At 48.2% G+C, this 23,421-nt stretch overlaps 1 protein-coding gene across 2 annotated transcripts; it reads left to right on the forward strand.

The window, feature by feature from the left end:
- Positions 1–255: 255 nt before the first annotated feature.
- On the forward strand, positions 256–23,240 carry st14 (ST14 transmembrane serine protease matriptase). Of its 2 annotated transcripts, none has more exons than XM_062466652.1 (19): positions 256–592; positions 7,616–7,763; positions 8,374–8,531; positions 10,131–10,201; positions 10,355–10,524; positions 11,754–11,789; positions 12,325–12,553; positions 14,571–14,710; positions 14,841–14,944; positions 15,311–15,420; positions 15,718–15,848; positions 16,230–16,334; positions 16,664–16,771; positions 17,249–17,362; positions 17,745–17,867; positions 18,444–18,624; positions 19,649–19,917; positions 20,986–21,122; positions 21,575–23,240. In XM_062466652.1, the coding sequence occupies exons 1-19, from the start codon at positions 566–568 to the stop codon at positions 21,737–21,739; spliced, it is 2,526 nt and encodes an 841-aa protein (XP_062322636.1). In that variant the 5' UTR covers positions 256–565; the 3' UTR covers positions 21,740–23,240. The 2 variants fall into 2 exon arrangements, with proteins under 2 accessions (XP_062322636.1, XP_062322637.1); XM_062466653.1 differs by lacking the exon at positions 256–592 and adding an exon at positions 1,467–1,554.
- The last annotated feature ends 181 nt before the right edge of the window (positions 23,241–23,421 follow it).

Consider the following 23,421-nt stretch of genomic DNA (forward strand, 5'->3'; position numbering starts at 1 on the left):
AGTCTGAATTTGGAAGGCAGAGGGCGCACGAGGAATGGGATTCAGACAGGGAAAGGCAATCAACAAAACCCTTTGAACTCCTAGAAGTAACTGATTTAATCTGATGGCAAATTTCAGGATAAATAACGATGTCATTGGCATTGTCATTTGAGCTATTCCTACAGATTGGGTTGCAACACATGGGCCTGTCTTGAATTTAATTTCAACCGCTGCGTGTAGTAGGCGTGGCAGTGTAGTCGTGGGTGTAGAGGTAAATGACCAGTTTCTGTATGCAGTGACAATTTGTAACCAGGTTTAAACCTTGTGGAGTTACCACGCCTTGAAACCACAGTTAAAAATATTAACCAGATACTGACGGGATTCGAAAAGGATATGGTCAAGTCGTTGTCATTTTTATTTTAAAGCTGGGGCAAACTTTCGAATTACACTTACTAACTTGGTGAATTAACTTCACTCTTGGGGAAAGGGGGGGGCATTTCCGTATGTGGATGGAAACAATACTTTTTGGTGTTTAAGGTTAACCATTGAGATTTCAATTCAGTTTTCACAAACGAATCAAGCAGAGATGTTTTCGGCCAGGTATGATGGCGAGGTAAGTTTTTATGAAACACTTTTGTGTGCGTACAGGTATGTGTTTTACGCGCATACAGGTATTACGCGCATCAATTACGTAGCCGAGGCTATTTCAGTGACGGATATGGCTGATATTATTAAACAAAGTATGTGACGATGCCAAGGCCTATCTACACGCAATACGTTAAGCCCCTACCCTCAGTTAGCCTACCACTTTATTAGGTTGAACACCTACTTGATAATATATGAATATCTAATCGGCCAATCGCGTGGCAGCAACTTTATGCATACAAGCAGGCATATGGTCAAGATTCAGCTGTTCACACCACATATCAGATTTGAGAAGAAATTATATGATTTACGTGACTTTGACAGTGGAATGATTGTTGGTGCCAGATGCATGGAGTGGTTTAAGTATCTCAGAAACTTCAGGGATTTTGTTGACGTACAACTGTGTCTACAGTTTACAGAGAATGAAGAAAAAAATCCAGTGAGGGGGCAGTTGTGTCGGCTAAAATGCGTGGCTTATTAGAGGTCAGAGGAGAATGATCAGACTTGTTCAAGTTGACAGGAAGGTGACAGCAAAACCTAATGCCACAAATGACAAGTAGTAACCTATACAAAATGGCACCCATGAACACATAATACATCAGCTAGACTAGGCTAGTTGTACAATAAGCATCACCAGCATGTTTACTTAAAACAATACAATGGCTCCACGGTTAGCGTGGTGTTGGTCAACACCTGGGAACAGTTATACGATGAAATGCTCTATCCCAGCTCAAGCAATGTTGTCTTACACAAACTGATGGTTGGATGTGCTGTTGGTGTATCTGACTCAAGCCAGGTATATTCAGGCCTGCCCTGACTTGAATCCCCCATTCCACTGGCAACCCACAGATAAGCTCATTTGAGACAGTCAGTTTGTGCAGTACAATAAAGAACATCTATCTAGCTACTGGAGATTAAACAGACCAAAAGGTAGGAGCTTCTTCAGTACACTATAAACCTGAGTATCTGTAGTTTTGAAGTGTCAAAGTCACACTTTGAACAGTTCCAGTAGCTTCCATGTAGAGGGTCTAGGTGTATTGGGCAGGGCAGCGACAATTTGAAAACATCAGTGCAGAAATGGTTTACTATGGTTGTAGGTTGTGAAACTTGCATTTAGGTCCAAAATGTTTTAGAGAAATGCAGTTTGTCAGGGAAATGAATAGAAGAAGAATGCGGTAGATTAGTCAGCAGTTATTTTCCCCCAGAGTATTTAAGTTGAACAAGGCACAGCCCACACACCTGAATTCTCACTATCATGCCAAACAGCTGATAGTTTTTAACCTTTAAATCTGTATACAATGATACAGGTCTAACAAAGAAAATGAAGCTTCTAGCTTTGTGCTTTAACTATGTATGCATAGCCATTCACTTACATTTACATTTACATTACATTTAGTCATTTAGCAGACGCTCTTATCCAGAGCGACTTACAGTAAGTACAGGGACATTCCCCCCGAAGCAAGTAGGGTGAAGTGCCTTGCCCAAGGACACAACGTCATTTTGCACGGCCGGGGAATCGAATCAATATTTACACTTGGGTGAACGCTGTTCATTTGGACTGCTTCTCTCTGTGGAAGAACCCATTTAGTCAAAGTTTGACTATTTACAAGTGCAAATTCCTTTTTTAAATAAAAGTTTTTTATTCTATGTGTGGCAGAATTGGAAGGATTGCATATAAAGATCAAGCTTGGTTCTCTGTCCGTGTTGGGGCTACACCTTAATTTCAGGGAGAGTCATGAGATCTTGAGTGCAAGCCATGACAAAACACCAACTTTTGTAGGGGAGGGAACTGCAGAAAACACCGACGACCAATCATGTGTTATATTATTTACAGCCGAGGCCATTCTGTACCTACACAGTTACTGGGTTCAGACTATTTTACTACTAAATACTAAAATGTTACTATAACATTCTTACAGCCTAGTTTAGTAAATACTTGCAAATGGAGTGGTCAAGCTTCTGAGAGCAGGGCTGTAATTATTGTGGAACACGTAGCACCATTCCAATTAAGCATTTTGATTTAAGTTTGCGGTTTGTAGGGTAACGACTATGCATAGTGACTTTAATAACGACAAAGGGCAAAAGCATATGTCAAATTAGAAAATAATCATAGAACCCTCACACGTCTAGTCAATGCGGGAAAAATGCTTTGACCAACTAGAGCACGCCTTGGGAAAATAAAAACACTGTGTAATTACTCTATAGTGCGCGCATGACCAGTTTTGTTATAGCATTTTGAATATGAGAGGAGATAAGGGCACACCGGTCTGTTTGTGCTCGTGTGTCCTGTTGGAAGGTTGGTTAGTCCCGACTCCCGACCACTGCAGTAGCCGGATCGCTGGCTGGTTCTTTTGAGGGGAAGGGTCACTGTGACCTGTTCTTCTATGGAGATGGACAGGGTGGTTCCGGGTGGCTGAGCTGCGCTCAGCTTCCAGACACGCGTTCAAAGAGGAATGTGTCTCCATTGATTCAGAGGACTCGGCCTTCCTTGAAGGGAGTGGCGAGCTCACCTTGGTTATCCCGACCCGCATATTTTCAGGCTGCTAATACTACGGCTATACTTATGTTGCCTTCTGCATGTGTACACGCTGTCGCAGGAAGACTAGGGGCCTGTTTTAAGACACTAACCTACTTCTTCATGTCATATCATAGATTTATTTCTATAGTCTTATTGGTGTTCTGTATCAGAAGGGCTGGATAGAATGTCACAGTAGTCTACTATTCTAGATAGGCTACAGTGCTTGTCTGCCTGTGGCCTTGTGTAGTGGTGGAAGATTGCAGAGTCCAGGTCACAGAATTGTGACTAAAGCGTGCAATCTGAATTCCTATATTGCCGTTCTGTAAACAAGATGACGCAGCTAATTGATCATGCAGCCAGGCCCGTGGTTGTATCCATTCTGACTCACAGAGGGATCTACTAAGGATGACTAAGGAAAAAAGGTTTTCACACAATAGGCCCTTATCACCAAAAGCTGTACCAGATTCTGCCATATATCAGTTTTCATCCGATCAAATCAAATCAAATGTATTTGTATAGCCCTTTTTACACGCAAGCATGTCACAGAGGGCTTCACATATGCCCATAGAACTGCCCCTCAACCAACCTAAACCCTCAAGGAAGACAAGGAAAAACTCCCAGAAAAAAAGGGCAGTTGCAATCAACGTTCATTCCTGATTTAATGCAAGTTTGACCCGTTTCTTTATTTCTGGGTGTATTTATAATCTCTAATAGCCTATCTGATGAGTCTTGCAACTGTCTGTTAGAATGGGTTAGGATTAACGTCTTGTACTCCTAAAGTTAATCCTACTTACATGCAGAGTATTCAAGGACATATTATTTTTGACTCAATTTGTGATAGTCACCAATTAAAGGAGGGTGACTGGGTCACATTTAGCTGATGAAATCAATTTTAGCGCTGATTTGAAATCCTTTACTGTCGAATAGTTGCTTTTCTTTGAGATTTGAGGAAAGGTGCTCCACTTCTTGAGCTATTTACCTCTCTTTCAACATTCTATCTCTTTTGCTGTCTCATGACGTGCTTTGGCTCAGCACCAAAACCTTTGGTCTTTCAGTGAAATTGTGTTCTGTGTATTCCTCAACAGTCAGAAAGGGGATATCTTGTCAACCTGGTTGTCTGCTGGTGTCACATGACCAACTCTTGAACTCCAAACAGAAGTCAAATCCATTTGCACTCACACATGCACATGTATACATTATATGCGTGTGAATGTGTATAGCCCTGTGCCCTATATACACACCTATATAGAGCATAGATGCCTGTTTGGTACTTCAAGTACAGAATGTGTTTAAAAAAGGTGGTAGCTATTTCTTGGAGGCACACCTTGCAGTTGTGGCCTACCTGTCAGACTGGTTTGGCTAACTTAGCACCACAGCTGCTAACTCCACAGTGCTATGCAAATTCAAACTACAGGATAACCTGTGTGTCAGACTCCGATTATCAGACTTGCATTATCTGATTTGTCAACATTGACAAACATTGACAACATTTGACATTACGCAACAGAATTGAGTTATTCAGTGGTTTTGTGTTAGGTATTCTCATCACACACTAGTACTGGTAACCTTGATGATTTTACCTTCAATGCCATGTAGGACAATTACCACGTAAGCTATTTATCAGCCTTTGTATAGCAAACCTACTGCCCAAGAGAGAAAACAACAATCTGGCAAGTGCAATAAAAGTAAAAATATTGTATTAATTCAACAGACTTTTATTCAAAGCAACATTCAGGGGGGGTTTGAAGATGCAACCCCTTGTTCTGCAGTTAAGAGGTGTAATGGAAGAAATTCAAGTGGCACTGTGTAGATAACTTAGAACAAATGGTTCTTCTGATGGTCAATCCATCAATATAGCAGTCTCTGTGATTGGCTAGCACTACTCAGTGACAGTTTGACTCCACATCAAGTGTCCCACAGTTCTTTGATGTCACAGCTCCCTCTCTAAATGAGGAGATGGTTAAGGATACACAAACAGGATGTCTGACTTGGCCATCTCCTTGGCCAAAAGGTTAGGTCAGCTCGCTCAACTGACAACCATCTCCCCAACCCCCAGACCTAACTAAGACCCTCTGGCTCTTAGTTAGGTATCATAAAACAACACCATAAATACCTTAACTTATATTTTATTTTATTGTATATTTAATTCTATTCTAATCCCACTTAGTACTGCTAGTTTATGTACCCTTAGTATAGATAGTCCACATATTTAAATTGTAGGTATATGTTTATTGTATGCACCTTCCTGCCAAAGCAAATTCCTTGTCTGTGCAAACTTTCATGGCGAATAAATCCCATTCTGATTCTGATTCTGATTAAGACAATCTGAGATTCCCTTCTACAGAGCAAACAGGGAGTCAGTTGGCTGAGCGGTGAGGGAGTCGGGCTAGTAATCCGAAGGTTGCCAGTTCGATTCCCGGTCATGCCAACTGACGTTGTGTCCTTGAGCAAGGCACTTCACCCTACTTGCCTCGGGGGAATGTCCCTGTACTTACTGTAAGTCGCTCTGGATAAGAGCGTCTGCTAGATGACTAAATGTAAATGTAGCAAACCACACCACAGAGCCCCAGTTTCTTACATTCGACTGTCTATAACAAAGGAACTTACTATTTACCGCTCAAAGAAACGGAGATATTGTAACTGTCAAAAAATGCCATTACAGAGGACCACCACTAAGCTATACGTATAACCCTTCTCACCCCAGGCAATTCACTCTGGGAACTCTCTCCCCTCTTGGGGAATGTTCTGGAGCATTGATACCAAACATCTGGTCTAGACCACAGGCATCTTAGTCAAGGGGGGAGAACTGTCACTGTACAAGCTCTTTCACCTCAATTTATATACCGGAAATTCTCAAATGATATGGCGAATTATGTAGTATGGATATGGTTCTTAAGAATGGGTTTCATGTTTTTATTCTTGTTTGACTGTATTATCGTGCCTTTGTGTTTCTTGTTCAACTGTATTCCCTCACTGTAGGTTTGTCAAATGTTATCAGTAAAATCATATTTATTTTTTGTTAAGGACTTTTACCAGCAGTGTCACAGAGGGCTTCATAAAGGCCCACAGATCAGCACCTATAACCAACCTAAGTTGCCTAACTACCAAACTAGTTCAGAGGTGGGGAGGGGTGGTTGTCCACCTCTGTGAATGCAGAGGAGTGATATGACAAAGAGCATTTCACGGTTTTATTAGGCTGTGATCAGAGTGACTGATAGACAGAGACCCCTGAGCGCTCGCTGACCTCATCCCTAATGATTCCCTTCATTCCGGAACATGATTGCTGTTAGAGATTCCAATTAGGAGCATGTGTGGAAGGCAGAGCCCGGTAAGAATGGGCCTTAATTGCAATGAGTTATCATCTGGACTGGTGTAATTGAGCCCCCCATCTTAAGGGGCAGCACGTCTGACAAATTGATTTAATACCAAAGTGATTCTCCGTCCCTAATGGCGCAAGGGCTGGCTCCCCTCACAGGCCACAGGCACACAGGAGATTGTGTGCAGTGATTACTAACTGTCCTGTAATCGCTCTCTCGGTGTGCCTGGTTGGGCTAGGGTGCTGGGTGTCAAACCGGCCCCGGCCCCAGGGGCATCTGCCTGGCCACAAGAGGGGCAGTGGGAGTGAGCGAGCGACTGTTCTCCACAGAGCACCTTCAGGTCACCAAACGGGTTCAGCAAGTTTTTCCCCGGTGCGCTCTGTGTAGTGCTTGCCTGTCTCAACTTGATGTTTTTTTAGTGCCTGCTTTATGATTGATACTTTTTATGAATCTAACATGAATATGTTTGATCAGGGTTTATATGGATTTATTTTAAGCACTCTCTTGACAAATTCATGGGTTGGGCTACTGAACTATTTGTTGAGCTATTGGAACAAGACACTGTAATATCAGGTGTAATCTCTGTCCTAGGTCAAGTCATGTCTATTGGAGCCCAAGATGTAGGCACGCAACTCATTGTTAACTCTCCACGGCAACACCTCGTTGATTTGTCCCTTCCTCTCTCCATTCCACACTTTCTCTGTCCTCCGCTTTTTTTATAATCCAACAACTGGAGATAGAATACATCTAGCTCTACAGCCCCAACATTTCTGTTTCGGTCCATTTTGCTTGTCATAATAAAAGTGCTGGTTAGCAGTTGCCTGTGGGGTCTCAAGTCCAAATATGTCACCGGCTTTACAGCCTTTTTACAAGGCTGCTCACTTCAGTTTATGAGGTGTCTGTAAGACTGGATGATGACTAAGGTGTTTTGTCTTGACATAATACAGACTTGTCCATAACTTTCACCCCCACTCTCCCTTTCTCTCTCATCTTTCGCTCTTATTCCATCTCTCTTTCCCCTTCCATCCCTATCTTCTCTTTCATCTCTCTCTTCTCTCCCTTCTCCACCTCTCCCTTTGTTTCTTTCTCTTCCCTTCTGTCTCCCTCTTTTCATCTCTCTCTCTCTCTCTCTCTCTCCCCTCCCCCCCCCCTCTAGGGACAGAACGGGCAAAATGAGCAGGTCACCTTCCTGAGCAACAAAGACAAGATGGCGTCTAAAAGGCGGACCGGTGTGCTAGTGGGGGTTCTGGTGGCCCTGCTGGTTGTGATGGCTGTAGTTGGCATTCTCCTCTGGCTGTTCATCTGTGAGTAATACGAAAGAACTACCGTGCCGTCCCACCTCTTCAAAACCCTGCTCAGAGATGCTTCAACGCCATCAATAGAGCCAGTCTTCTCTCGTTGCCAAGAATCCCATTTGATGTTCTTATATTGTTGAGTGCTTGTGTGGAACTGAGGAGGAATGAGGGACGAGACACTCTTCAGATAATTGAATTAAAAGTTGAAAAATGACAGGAATTTAATTTACTGTGATATTGGCTTGTTTTTTGTTTTTTTTCTGTCTGTATTCATCCTACTCAAAAGTAATACCAAACACTGCTGAGTGCCAAGATGTTTCTGACACGCTTAAATAAACCATCAACATTGTTGATGGTTTATCAACAAGTATCAACTACTCATTCTACATATCTGATCAAAGACTATTCTTAGCCTCACTTCCCAGCCTGTTGTCAGGCAGCCCTCTGCCAACTCCAACAACAACCAGACTCGAGCATCATCACGATGCTGCAGTTTTGGTTGGATGTGGATGGAGAACAGCAGTTTGCCATCTGCGTCCAGTAAGGTCATGTATCGACAGGACGGTCCGAGGGTTACTCACCATTCCTCTCTTTCTTCTCCCTCTCTCTCTTCCTGCAGTTAAGGAGTCGTCGCCGACCGCCCTCAGTCAGAGGCGTGTCCCAGCTCAGCTCGTGTTCAGTGGGCACATGAAGCTAGAAGGCATGCAGTACAACCAGCTACTGGAGGATCCCACTAGCTCCATGTTCAATGAGCAGGCAGATAACCTGGAGGATATTGTGAGTGGTTTACCCCCCCCCCCCCATGACACAAACACACAGTAACCCTAGCTCCGAACCCTAACCGTAAAACTATCCCTAACTCCTAATTTGATTCTAACCCCTAAATTGTGGGTTCATTTTTTAATCAGTTTACAGGGTATTTTTGGTCCCCACAAAAGTAAATAAACAAAGACACACACCTTTCATAGAGAAGCCAAGTGTTGGAACTTCAGGATTTGTTTGGTCCTGATAACCCGATACGACGTTCAAAAGTATAGCATAACTGCTAGCACACGTGCAAGACTCCACACAGTTCGTTTGGAATGAGTAGGTTATGAAATGCGGTCTCCGCACTCTAGAGACGTGTAGACGCTGTAAGACGGCGGAGCAGAAAAGCCTTTTTGAACAGGTTGCTCCCAGCGCGCAGAGATGGCTGAAGGCACATTTTGTGTGGACGGAATAGAAAAGAGAACATCATCTCCGTCGTTTCCCCTCCCTAACAACATCTAGTTTCATTGAAGCTGATGGAGATGTTTGTAGCATCAATCAGGGACCTGGGAATGGCGGCCTGCTACTGGCCAACAGCCATCTCTAGGTGAGTGGATGGGATGCAGGAGGACAGGAGTTGGGTATGGATGAGAGATGAGAGGCGAGGACTCCTGACTGGAATACAAAATGACTACCGAGGAAAGAAGCGTTCATCCAGTAACGCGCGCGCACGCAAGAACCGGCACGTTTAATTATGCTTTCTGGCTTTTGAGAGTGGTTGGAGTATCACCTTTCTGATGGTCCTCCTTTCTCATGAAATCGTATGTATTTGAGATTTATAAAGATTTCAAAGTGTCTAACCGTGGCTGTTCTGTAATTACACTGCGGTTTGATGGAAATGAGATTAGTTAATTGCTGCTCTAGAGATTCCAGCTTAGGGGTTAACGCCTCCTGTCAGTGGAGAGATGGCAGAGAGACGTCTCTTCAGAAGCTCAAAGATTTGACAACGCCAGGATATCATTATAGCGCACTGTCCTTAACCTGAAGGATGGTTTCAGCCTAGCCGAGAGTTGAGTTAACAGAAATGGCCTTGCTGAGGTTTTGGGTTACTGTGTGTGACTCTCCTTTATCTTAGTGGGGGTGTCCTTAATGAAGAATCTACTTTTCCCTTTTTAGCTTGAGGGAGCTTTCGCTCTGCATCTGTTTCAAAATCCTTTTATTCATGAAAAGATGTCACTAAACCTGGATTCCAGTTTCTTCATTTCGTTATTCAGTTGGAGGGCTCTGTTCACGACCGTGGGCGTTCTGACTAGTACAGGCCGTGGTTAGTAAGGATGGTGTTAGATCCAGTCTGTTGACCCAGTATAGCTGAGGGCGTTGTCAGTAATTAGAGCCGTCACATCATGTATGCATTGTGAATAATACTTGGTGTGAACATCTCATTCACCCAGAAGGCTACATGAAGACACGCATGATGAACGTTACTATCTAAGTGGTTCGTAACCATGGTAAAATTCTGAATGGGTGGTTTTAGTCCTAATGCATTGTTGTTCATGAGGTCATTTCCTCCCTATGGTAATTGGACGATCACATTATAATTTTTTAAATGTTTATTTTTGTGTTTTTCAGCTGAAAGTCAACTACAAGAGCGATCCTTTCCTGTCCAAGTACTACACCAAATCTATAGTGACTGCTTTCAGGTAGGTGTGTCCTTAGATTCTGATTGGCTGAGTGTAGGGGGCAGAATTAGCAATGTGATCTGTGATTGGCCTGCCAGTAATGAGCCCACCTGAGTGACGTATCAGCTGTTTGACACTGACGAGCTGTCGTTCTGCTGTGTCGCCTGTCACCAGCGAGGGCGTGGTGGCCTACCACTGGACCAGCTTCGACATCCCCGCCAGCGAGCTGGAGGTTGTGCCCGAGTTCTCTGAGGAGAGGGTTTTGCAGGTGCTGTGGAACAACATCAGGGACCAGGGCTCCCGCGTCCTGCAGAACGTACGCATCACCGAAGTGACCGCCTCGCGTGAGTCCTGCTGGGGGAGGGAGAGGGGAGAGGAGGGAGGGGGAAAGAGGGAGGGGAGAGGAGGGAGGGGGAAAGAGGGAGGGGAGAGGAGGGAGGGGGAAAGAGGGAGGGGAAAGGAGGGGAAGGGGGAAGGAAGAAGGAGGGGAGTGGGGGCAGGTAGTGGGGGCAGGGAAAGAGAGAGGGATAGAGAGGAGGGGGGGAGGTCAGAAGGGGGTCAGAGAGAGGTGAGAGGGATTGGACAGGCTCGTGTACCAGACAGGAGGCCTGAGTGTGCAAAGACCACGGTTAGAGCCTGATTCATGGTGCTGTCTGTCACATGCTCGCATCTCATTGGATTACTCATTGTGTTACTGCATGCCCTTCGGTGCTGTTACATTATTATATTCAGCTACACGACGAACATGTGCTAATAAGACGATGGCATGTAAGCAGGGCCATTCGGCCTGCTCTGGCTGCTATTGGTCCGTTTATGCAGTTAGGTCTCTGTAATGATATGACCTGCCCCCCCCCTCCACCACCCCGTCCTCTCCCGCCCCGGGGGGAGCGGCGCTCAGGCCATCCTTCTTGCCTCTGTCCTCTCCACCCTCACATTGCATCCGTCCATGTCCTGGCCCCCAGCCAGGCGCTGGCTCTGTGGTTTTTGGACTCTTTCACATGATTTCTATTTGTACGATTTGATGTGGCTGTCCCAGATATTCAGACAGAGATGGATGGGGCTGCCCTGGGTGGATGGTGGGGGTGGTGTGTGTGTGTGGGGAGGGGAGGGAGGGGAGAGGGGGGGTAGGGGGGGGCACAGGCCAGGAAGCAGCAGGGAAATGAAACTGCAAAAGTGCAACCCAAATATTTGAGGTCCATGCGTTACATTTGATCAGGCTTGTGACAGTCTTTTCCTCTGCCCTCCTCCCTTCCTCTCTACTCCACAATTTTGGTTCTTCCTCCCTCTCTTCCTCCTCACACCCATCCGTCCCTCTCTTCCTCTCCCCTACTCCCCTTTGTTCTCCCTCTCTCCCCCTCCCTCTCTGCCTTCCTGTCTACTCATGCATTTCTCTCTCCTCCTACCTCCTGTCCTCATCCTCCCTCTCTCCCTCCCTCTACACATCTCTTCCTCTCCCCTGCTCCCCCCTTGTCCTCCCTCCGTTTCTCCCTCCCTCTCCCCCTCCATCCCTCTCCCCCTCCACTCCTCTCCCCTGCTCCCCCCCTTGTCCTCCTCTCTCCCCTCCTCTCCGCAGTCACGGACCCCCGGATGGCGATGAACCCCAGAGGCGGTGAGTAGACCGTGTCTCGTTTCAATCACTCGCCGCTGTAATTTTCCAGGTGGGTGGATGCTCAGCCCCCTGCCAGCCGGTAACGAATGGCGGTCCTGCCTGAGTCATGTGACGGCGCCGGCCGTGGTGAGATTGAGAGCCGTATATCTGGCCTGCACACTGCTGAGCCCGTCTCACTTATCTCCGCGGCCCTGTGTTGGCGCCGAGTGACTGGAGTGATTGCGTGCAGGTTGCATTTCATTGAGGTGACAGTGGGTATTGCATCAACACACGACAAGTGCGTGATAGAGGGATGTAGAACAAGACAAACCCGATAGGCGTCCTTGAAGCGGGGGATGTTTGATGGATGTCGTCGAACACATGCGTGTCTAGAATGCCGTGTCTAGAGTGCCGGGGTGTTATTGGTGTACATATACAGTGTGTGCATATTGTATGTACAGTGTGTGTCTACAGCGTGTGTGTATGTATAGTGGACGTACATTGTGTGTCCAGTGTGTGTCCAGTACATAACATGAGCATGTTGTCGTGTCTCCAGAGGACTGCTTCTACAAGCTGGAGGCAGCGGAGTCTGCCCAGAGCTTCCAGTCTCCAGGGTTCCCAGACAAGTACCCTCCGAGGCTGCGCTGCCAGTGGCAGATCCGGACGTCGGCGAACAAGGCCATTTCTGTCAGCTTCACCCACTTCCACATCGAGGACGACTGCTCCAACGACTTTTTGTCCATCTACGACTCGCTGAGTCCGGATGAGTCCCAGGCCATTACCGAGTGAGTCCCGGAGTCCGCAATAACAACAACTAAAAACAGGAATGTTTCCTCAAATTCCTCAAAAATGTAAATATGTAAAATGGTCTAATTCCTAAGGGTAACTGTGTACAGTATGTTGCTCCAGTAAGACACCCTGGAGGATGCACATTTGTAAGTCCAACCACCAAACTGTACAGTTTGCTTTTCACTTCCTGTTCCTGGGAAAATTTTCTTACAGAAATCCCAGAATGTCTTTTGTATTTTACTGGAATGCCATGAGGGGACACAGGAAGGGGGGGGGGGTAGTTATTTTGACGTGTGTGGAAAATGTTGTGCTTCATTCGTCTCCCAGCGAAGGTGATTTGGGTCCTCGTTTCACCCAGCCCTGGCACCTTCGGCACAGCACGTCCCACTTTCTAGTTTACTCATGGGGCCTTGAGGGAGATGGAGTTGGACCCCTCTTCTCAAACTTATCAGGGGTGTCAACCCCACGCCACATCCCTGGGTGGAATAGCACTCTGTCTACGGGTGGGAGGCTGGTGTGTGTGTGTGTGTGTGTGTGTGTGGGGGAGCTGATGTGTGTGTGGGAGGGGGGGCAGTGGGAGGGCTGGTCTGTGTGTGTGTTCAAACTATCGACTCCCGAGTAAAAATCAACGATGGCTGCAGGCAATACCATGGTCGAATCCTCGGCCAAACACGTTCCGGTTTTGTCAGGCTTTGAAGACTATTTTAATATAGCCGCTGCGCCATCATCTTTATTCAAGGTGACATGGGGTCTATGAGAACCATAATGCTCTCCTTTGGAATGACAGAATCCCTGTGCAGCTTGATGTCCTGCCCTCCTGTCGTCGTTCACACTGCTGTGGCTTTGAAACCTCATTTACCTGTCTGACTTTGAAACTCCCATCCAAGTCATTTGTGTCAAGTGGATGGCAGGTGTGAATGGTCCTGTGTGTGTGTCTTTGTGTCTGAGTGTGTGTGTGTGCCTTTTTGTGTCTGAGCACATGTGGTGTGCACGTGTGTCTTTGTGTTTCTGAATGTGCGTGTGTCTTTATGTCTGAATGCATACGTGAGCGTGTGTGTGTGTGTGAGCTTAAGTGTTTCTCCACTCGCATCCCATGCTCTTCCCTGTATTAGATGTGTTGATGTCTGGGTCTCAGTATTAGGAGGGATTGTGTCCCATCATCATCATCTAGTGCTGTCAAACCATTAAAATATTTAATCGCGATTAATCGCATTAATGTCATAGTTAACTCGCGATTAATCGCAATTAATTGCACATTTTTATATATTCTAAATGTCCCTTGATTTCTTTTTGTCCCATCATTTTTTCTCATTTTAATGCTCTTATCAACATTGAAAAGTGGATTGGATTGCTTAGTTAGTGCAAATGTTTTTTTTAAATTGAAAACAACATTGCAATCGCCTGGCTTTGACGAGGGGGCGGAGAATTCGCATCAGCTGTGTGCTTGGCCATCAAGTGGTATTTCAGACTGGACGTGCTGCGATGATAGCTCAGTTCACAACGACAAAACACACAGATCAATTTGGTCTTGTCAATGGAGCCATTTGGCAACTTTTTTAAAGTAACCTTTCCATTCAGAATCTTATTGGCATCCATTTTGGCGTCTCGTGCTCGCTATCCACTCAAAACGTAACATTAGCCTACACTCTACATTAGCCTACACTCTCTTTAGCCAGCTCGCAAGCCGGCTAAAGAGTGTGTGCGGCGTGCCTGTTGTTTTGTTTCCGGTCTAGCTAGATCCGGTGTGGTGTTGTCGTTTTTCTAACGTCAGTAGTCGTTGCAACAGCATGTGAAAAAAAACTACAAAGTTTGCTTGGCCAAAAAGAACGTTAATCTCGCGATAAAAAAATGAACGCCGTTAAAATGGGTTTGCGTCAACGTTGTTAATAACGCGTTTAACTGACAGCACCATCATCATCATCATCATCAGCATCATCATCATCATCATCATCATCATCATCATCATCATCATCAACTGCATTGTGACCCAATTTCCTGTGCACTCTTCCACAGGAAGTGCGGTCAGAGGCCTCCGTCCAACCCTCTGGAGGTGGTGTCATCCAGCAACATCATGCTGCTCAACATGATCACAGACAGCGGCATCCAGAGACCGGGCTTCAGGGCCGTGTTCAAAGCCATCCCACCCACCACAGGTACCCCCCCCCCCCCCCCCCCGCCCTCATACACCCCAGCAGACAGGCCAGGCACATTCACGCCTGCCCCCCCCCCCCCCCCCTTCCCCCGAGTTGACCCCGTGACCCTGTACCCACTTCCTGTTTCCAGAAGTCAGCTGCGGAGGCGTGCTCAAGGATGGCAGCGGGAAGTTCACCTCCCCCCACTACCCCAGCTTCTACCCCCCCGCCGTGGACTGCAAGTGGAGCGTGGAGGTACGCTCGCCTGCCCCGTCCCCCCCACACCCCATCCCCCTCCCTCCCTCTCCCCCCACCCCGGTCCTGACACAGTATGAGATGTGTGCTGAGGCTGCACAGTGGCAGCCAAGCTGCTCAGTGCTCTCTCCATCTTCATCTGTCAGCCCGCCCCCGCTACTGCAGTGTGTGTGTGTGTGTCTGTGAGGAGGTGTGTGTGTGTGTCTTCATGCCAGGGAGTGTGAGTGTGCTTGTCTGTGCGTGTGTTTATCCGCACGTGCGTGTGTGTGTGTCTGTTTGAGCGTGCACCTACGTGTGTGTGTGTGTGTGTTGGATCAGCACGTGGACTCAGGGTAAACGGTCCCCTGCCTCCTTGCTGCTCCCCAGGTGCCGACGGGCCAGAAGATTCGTGTGAGGTTCACCATGTTCCGGATGAAGGAACCGGGCGTGGACACCCGCGTCTGCCACAAGGACTACGTCCAGGTGATGGATATCAAGTAAGCAAGGAGAACTCTGCTGCACCATCTTCACTCCCACATCTCATGACTAGGCTGAGAGATGGCAGGTGCCAAATAAAGAATGATCCTTTGGATATACGGTTTAGATATACTCACACACTCTCTCTCTGACACACACACACACACACACACACACACACACACTCACACACAAAAAGAAAAAGAAGAATTCAACTTCCACTGAAAGTCCAGGTGATTTGTTTTTTAAATGAATGATTAAACAGTGACGCAGGTCACATTTTCAGTCTCTGGTTAAGCAACGGCACTGTGTTTCAGGTACTGCGGGGAACTGGTCACCCTTACCCTCACCAGCAACACCAACAACATGGTGATAAGCTTCCACTCGGACGAGTCCTTCACCGACAAAGGCTTCTCGGCGGAATACAGCGCCTACGACCCTGCCAACCGTGAGTGGAGACCCAGTTTGCGCACGCCAGCGTGGGGTGCATAGTCGCCAGGGGCAACGTGTGGGAGATGTAGCGGATGTATATCGTGGGGGGCGTTGGGGTTGAGACAGAGAAGACGGTCTCTAACTTTGCTCCGGACTGACAGTCAGAGATGGAGCTTCTGCTGACTGCGCGCGACACGCCACAGCTGTACTAATAACCAGCTGGCTTGTTTATTGGCTGCTTTTTATTTGCCGCTCAGGCCCCCCCTCCCCTGTCTCTGAGCGTGGCCCGAATGGATTTATAATTGCTCTGATCAATGGGGAGGCCCAGGTGACACACTGACTGATGAGCGGAATATACGCTGTCCTTCCCTCATGCTCGTTGCGTCTCTATCCGCAGCCTGTCCGGACATGTTCGCCTGTGCCTCTGGGATGTGCATCTCCAAGCTCCTTCACTGCGACGGCTGGAACGACTGCGGAGACATGAGTGATGAGAGGAAATGCAGTGAGTTTCCCCTGACCCTGCACGCATGCACACCTCTTACCCCGTGGTCACACCCACCTCTCACCTCAGACACACATCACACACACGTACACACGTACACACGCCCACCTCTCACCTCACAGACGCACAACTTTCTCAACTCATCTCCTGTCCTCATCCCTATTATGTCTCTTAACACCCCCCCCCCCCCCACACACACACACACCCTCCCCTCCCACAGACCTTAAAACATCCTGCTTGAATATCCAAGTAGTATCTGTAGAAAGGTGATGTTTCTGTCTGTGTTTGGCTGAGGTGTGTGACACGCTGTGTCATGTCCCTCATCTCAGAGTGTGACAAGGACCAGTTTGCCTGTGACAATGGCATGTGCAAGCCCAAGTACTGGGTGTGCGACCGCGTCAACGACTGCGGTGACGAAAGCGATGAGAAGCAGTGCAGTGAGTACCTCCGTCCCCCTCCTCTTGTCTGCAGGCTCACAGCCCTGTTAACGCTATGCTAACTCTATGTTAATGCAATGCTAATGCTATGCTAACACCATGATAATGCTAACACCATGCTAATTGTGTGCTAACGGTGTGCTAAGGCCGTGCTAAGGCCGTGCTAACGCCGTGCTAACACCAAAGGCACATTGGCACTAACGCCCCAGCCGCTGGCTCTTTCCACTGTGTGTGTGTGGTCATTACTTCGTCTGTAATGGGCCGCATTTGAAGCCCAGCCTAATTTACCCAGATCTAGTCTAGTAGACACTCATGTTTAATGCATGCAGCTTTTTAAAAGAGAAAAGTGGAGGTTGGGGAGGGTAGAGGGGGGAGAAGAACAATCACTCTGGCCTCTCATAACCCTTCCATCTGTTCTCTCATTCCTCCTCCTGTTTTATCCTCCCTCCCTCCCCCCCCCCCCCCCCCCCCCCCCAGGTTGCGGACCTACCGAGTGGCGTTGCGGCGACGGGACCTGCGTGTCTCGGGGCGTGGTGTGTGACAAGAGGAAGGACTGTGAGGACGGCAGCGACGAGTTCTCCTGCGAAGTCGGTGAGTTCGCCATGGCAACGCTCCAGACCGCCGTGCCGGCTACCTGTGGAGTTCAATCACTGGCCCATTTGTCCCTTAGAATCTTTTCCCCCCAATAAAGAAGGCTTTTATCCCTCAGCCCTCAATCGATAAACCCTGTCAGTCTAACTGGGCTACTTATTCGACAGGCCTTCCCTGGGTTCGAGTGGTGCTTGTCTCTTTGATTACAGTTTCTCTCTCTCTCTCTCTCTCTCTCTCTCTCTCTCTCTCTCTCTCTCTCTCTCTCTCTCTCTCTCTCTCTCTCTCTCTCTAGTTGAACTTAGCAAACTGCTTGGATGATCGTGGTGTCTTTTCCTTATGACTCGTCATAGTGATATCCTGTTCTTTCCCAACCCCTGCCTAGCCCCGAGTATCTGCTCCGACTACAGCTTCGTCTGCCAAGACAAAGTGTGTGTGAACAAGGTGAACGCCGAGTGCGACCGGATCGACGACTGCGCCGATCGCTCTGATGAAAAAGACTGCGCCGGTGAGATTCGCCGGGACTCTCTCTCTCTGACTCTCTCTCTTGCGCTCTCTCTCTCCCTCTCTCTCTCTCCTCTCAACACACTCAGCCTATGCTCTGTATGGCGTCGAGAGTGACTCACTTTCCTCCTGAAGGCGTGTTCTTTTTCCGTCCGCGTTTTCTCGAATGCTGAAGCTCGCCTGGCAGATGGAACCAGCACCGAGCCTCTGCGTGGTGTTCCGAGCGGTTGAATGCGAGTGCCGGGTTGGACTGGCTGCTAGATACCAGCAACAAGCCTGGGGCTCACAAGAGCTTTATTTATTTTGATTGGTCTTTGAAAGCAACTCTCTGACATCTCAAGTTTTTGTTTTTTGCCCTCCCTCAAAGCCTGAGGGTTTGGCAGTTTGTATTTTGATCAGCCGTGTGCCTCATTAGAATTCCAAAGAGCCTTCCAGTTCACAGGCAAGGCCGCTATGTTGTCAGAATCAAGTTGTCTTCCTCTCGTCTTCCTGATTCGGGCTGTTTATTAACCCCGATCTGCTGTCTGCTTCTGCCCCCTCATCTTCCCCCTCCTCCCTTCTTCCCTCCATTCCCACACAGATTGTGGCACCCGGCCTTACAAGCTCAACCGCATAGTGGGCGGGCAGAACGCCCAGTTGGGGGAGTGGCCATGGCAGGTTAGCCTCCACTTCATGACCAGCGGGCACGCGTGTGGCGCGTCAATCATCTCCAACACCTGGCTCCTGTCGGCTGCCCACTGCTTCAAGACCACCAGCCCGGAGTGAGTACTCAGTCGGCCCTCCTCGGCTCCTCCCCCTCCTGCTCCTCCCCCTCCTCTACCCTTCCTCCTTCACTGCTCCTCCACCCCTCTACCCCCCCTCTGCTCCTCCTCCTTTGCTTCTCTTACCTCCTATTCCTCCTCCTCTACTCTTCCTCCTCTGATCCCCCCTCCTCTGCTTCTTTTCCTCTCCTCCTCCGCTCCTCCACCTCCTCTCCTCCTCCACCTCTCCTCCTCTCCCTCTCTTCTCTCTGCTCTGTGTGCTCTTGGGCATCCCTCTCCACCATGTTCCTCTTGTGCTGAGTCTTTAGTCTTTGTTATCTGACGCTCCCAGACCTGACTAGCTCACGTTTCCCTGTTCTCCTTTATTCAATATCCACTTAAATGTAGATATGTGTTCCCTAATTCTGTTATTACCATTCAGGGGCTGGTTTTAGAACGTGTAATTTCCGCCCGTTTCAAAATGAGGGTGCACAGTCTGGTGGGGAAACAGCATTTTTAAACACAGGATCATTTTTATACAAATTACAGAAGCTGGAAATTAGCCCCAGATGATACACTTAATTCAAAATACCTCGAGGGGCTTGCTACATTTACATCACAGACGCTTTGTACTGGGAAAGGTGCATTTCTGTCTCTCCTCAGTAGGTGGAGCACTAGCCACACTGCTCTTCAGGACAGCTTCCAAATTCCATTAAGTATAAATAGAGAATTACATGGAGAGTCATTGTGAGGGGAAGGTGTTCTTGGGGCACTGCAGCTTTTCCACTAACAACCATTACCAGTGCAGTCTAGTTCCGTGATTGGATGTCTCTACCTCTCATAGGAATCTAGTTTATGTTGAAGAAGTTTGGTCGAAGCTTTGAAGCCTTGGAGAATACCAGAATGTTCTGTACAAGGGAGGACAGGGCCACTGGCTGTTCACTTTACACAGTTCCACCAGTCTTTGTGTTTGGTTTCGATGATAAAAAAGAAAAAAGAAAAAAGGAAATGGCGACAGGCTGAGTAAATAATCTTCCCTGTTCAGTAACCACGTGGCGGCCAACTGGCAGACGTACAGCGGGATGCAGGACCAGTACAAGATGGAGGGCGTGGAGCTCCGCTCGCTGAAGACCATCATCACTCATCCGGACTACAACCCGATGACGTTCGACTACGACGTGGCCCTGCTGGAGCTGAGTCGGCCGCTGGAGTTCACCAACACCATCCACCCCGTGTGTCTGCCTGCCCCGTCGCACGTCTTCCCCGCAGGCTTGGGCTGCTGGGTGACGGGCTGGGGCACCCTCAGGGAAGGAGGTAGGACCGATGGCTGACCCCTGACCCTCATGGCTTTTGTTTTCGAACCACTCCCTAAAGGGCCCTGTTCGAGAACCTCACCCTAAAGAGCATGGTTCTCAATCCTAACCCTGAAGGCTTCCGTTGTAGACCCTAATCCTAAAGAGCATGGTTCTCAATCCCAACCCTGAAGTCTTCTGTTCTAGACCCTAATCCTAAAGAGCATGGTTCTCAATCCCAACCCTGAAGTCTTCTGTTCTAGACCCTAATCCTAAAGAGCATGGTTCTCAATCCCAACCCTGAAGTCTTCTGTTCTAGACCCTAATCCTAAAGAGCATGGTTCTCAATCCCAACCCCAAAGGCTTCTGTTCCAGACCCTAATCCTGAAAGGCACTTTCCTGAAGCCCCAGGGTGTTGGGTTAGATCTGGGCCCCTCTGTGTGATATATTTTCCATCGTATAAGTGTTTACAAGTGGGATGTGTTGCCTAGTGATGTTATGGGTGATCCCGATGTCTTTGACACCATAGGTGATCCTCTGTGCTAAGCTTCTTATCTCCGGAAATTCCCCTCCCTGGCTGTTGCTTCCACCTCTTGGATTCTCCTCCCTCATCTCTCTCTTTTATGATCTCCCTCTCATCCTTCGCTCCGCATGACCTCCGCCCCCCCAGTCTCTCCTCCTCCATCACGTCTTCCTTCTCCTCCCCCTTCCGCCTTCTCCTCCCTTCATCCCCACCGTCAGCGAGGCGTCCTTCTTTCCCCCTCATCTTCCGTCTCTCTCCCTCCCGTCATCTTCTCCTAATCACCCCTCACTTCCAGTGCGATCCGTGTCCACGTCCACTTTCCCTAGCAGGTAGGCCCGATCTCTGGGGGAACCATGTTAAAGCACCATTAGCCTACAGCAACACATTAGGACGGCTTGGGATGGCGGCGAACAGGAAGGTCGTCTCACCCCATGGTAACCCAGCTCCTCTTCCTCCTCCCCTGCTCTTCTCCCCTCCTTCCCCTCCTTCTCTCCCCCTTTCCCTACTGCTTTCCCCTCCCCCTCTGTTTCTCCTCTCCCCCCCCCCCCTCCCCCTCTCCCTCCTCAGGCAGTGTTTCTCGGCTGCTGCAGAAGGCAGAGGTGAAGATCATCAACGACTCAGTGTGTAACGTGGTGACTGAGGGACAGGTCACCTCCAGGATGCTCTGCAGCGGCTTCCTAGCCGGAGGAGTGGACGCCTGCCAGGTACTGGGAACCACACACACGCACTCACACTCAAACACAGACACATACTCACACACGCATACTCACACAATGCAAATGAGCATATCGATAGTGTATGTGCATGTGCACTCATTCATAAAAACTGTAAACAGCCCACGACACACGCTCCCCCTCTAGTTCTGGTAATTGCACACACACACGCGCGCGCGCTCAGATTCACACATACGCACACATACACATCGACACAGACACACATTCACACTGACACACATTCATACACACACACGCACACACACACACACACACTCATTCACCCATGTAGGTTACACACCCACACTCCATCACACACCCATGACTTCACTCACATACATCATCACACACTCGCACACGGGCACACGGGCAATCTAATCTGGACTCCCCACCCACCCTCTCTCTCCCTCACCCCCCCCCCCCCCCCCCCCCCCCCCGTCCAGGGAGACTCTGGGGGCCCCCTGGTGTGCTATGAGGAGAGGAGCGGCCGCTGGTTCCAGTCAGGCATCGTGAGCTGGGGCGAGGGCTGCGCTCGTCGCAACAAGCCCGGAGTCTACACCCGCGTCACCAAGCTCAGGGGCTGGATCCAGTCGATGACGGGGATTTGATGATGAAGGGACAGGAGGGACCTAGTGTGGTGGCCGACGTCACAGAGCCAAAAATAAGAGGGATGCTATGCGGAGTGTGATTGGGGACAAGTCTCACCACGACCACACCAGCAGTCAGCCGCCCAGACACCCTCTGAGTCAAGCCCCTCACCACTGGGCTGGCTTTACTCGGCCACACTCTCACATCACTGACTTCAAATGCTTTGAGATTAGCCTCTCTCTCTTTCTCTGTCCTTCTCTCTCTCTGTCTCTCTCTCTCTTCCTCTTTCTCTCCCTCTATCCCTTGCGAGCGCTCTCATTTTCTCCCTCTTGCGCTCTCATTTTCTCTGTCACACTTTCTCTTTTTTTGCCTCCCTTCGTTCCTTCGTTGCACAGCAGAGTTTCTACACCATTTTTTTAAAAACATTTTTTACTGGTTGACAGACTCTTGCAACCCTATCAATCATGTCATGTTCTTCTAGCTCCAGGAATATTCATGAGCATGTAAATAATGAAATATGTGCATTTTACAGACACTCCACTCCCATGGCATTTGCCCAGTTTTATCCATGCCGTAGTGAGACTAAACATATTCCGAAGTTCAGACCAGCACCAAACAAACCGAGGAAGCGGGACTGAAGAAGGTCGTTTTAGTTTGATTTTCCATCCTATTTCTTTTCTGTGTCGATCCTGTCCTCTGACGATTTGCCTCTATACCGTAGCTTGACGCGTATTGGGATATTTTGACTTATTTATATGAGAAAGATGTTTGTGTCCTTGTTGCATTTTACTGTTGGTAGCATGTCTCTGTGCATGTTGGTTTCCCCTGCAGTAGGACCTGGTGGGCCTCCAGAACCAGGGACGAATCAGATGGAGGATAAGACCCAGGGAAACTGGTCTGCTCTCTGTTTGACGGTTAAGCTGAGCCTGATGGGGTCGTCAATCCCGTGTGTGTGTGTGTGTGCGTGTGTGGGTGTGGGTGTGAGAGAGAGCTCAAGCCAATCAATGTCAGGGGATTCTCCGGTTGCCAGAGCAACAAAATGGGCTCTCACCTCTACCGTGGAGGTCTCTACTCATTGGTCAATCCTGGTTCCGCTTTTAACTGTCAAATTCTTCATCAGGTTTCTTCCCCTCACTCCCTACAGAATACAGATTCTCTCTAATGTTACAACTTAAAGCCAAATATCTTGATAGTGAACATGGTAATGAGAAAACAGAGTGAAATATAATGTAAAATATATGATATAAGCAATATAATATGTGGAAATGGTATATTCTCAGTTTTTTCATATTGACACATTTGGAATGGCTACTGTATTTCTTAAACTATGCAATCATGGAGTTGGATTTTACGTAAATGTGTGTATTTTAATGAATTATGTGCACTGCAGTTGCTTGTGTCGTTTGTGTATGGTGGATCTTTGCCTTTTCCCTTCAAATTGTTTTGTTTGTATTTGAATGCGCCGTGTTTTTATATGACAGATTTATGATTCATTAAACATCCTTTATCTGAAGCCTTGCAGTCTCCGTCTCCTGCAGTCGTTTGTCAATGACTAGTCCCCCTTCCGTACTGTGCGGAGTGTTAATGTGTGTGTATTGCAGCCCGGGTCCCTTCCTTCAGCAGTATTGTAATGAGTGTGGATCTCTCCTCCCCGTCGTGACCAGCATGTCTACCTGGGGCTGTGCCGGAGACGGAGGCAGAC

The sequence above is a fragment of the Osmerus eperlanus genome, chromosome 7 (genome assembly GCF_963692335.1).
Source record: "Osmerus eperlanus chromosome 7, fOsmEpe2.1, whole genome shotgun sequence".
Taxonomy (NCBI): Eukaryota; Metazoa; Chordata; class Actinopteri; order Osmeriformes; family Osmeridae; genus Osmerus; species Osmerus eperlanus.

Coding starts and splice junctions, on each gene's coding strand:
- st14 (XM_062466652.1), top strand. CDS start 566: ATGTTTTCGGCCAGGTATGATGGCGAG. Junction 15,421..15,717: donor GTCCAGGTGATGGATATCAA/GTAAGCAAGGAG, acceptor ACTGTGTTTCAG/GTACTGCGGGGAACTGGTCA. Junction 17,363..17,744: donor CGAGTTCTCCTGCGAAGTCG/GTGAGTTCGCCA, acceptor ACCCCTGCCTAG/CCCCGAGTATCTGCTCCGAC.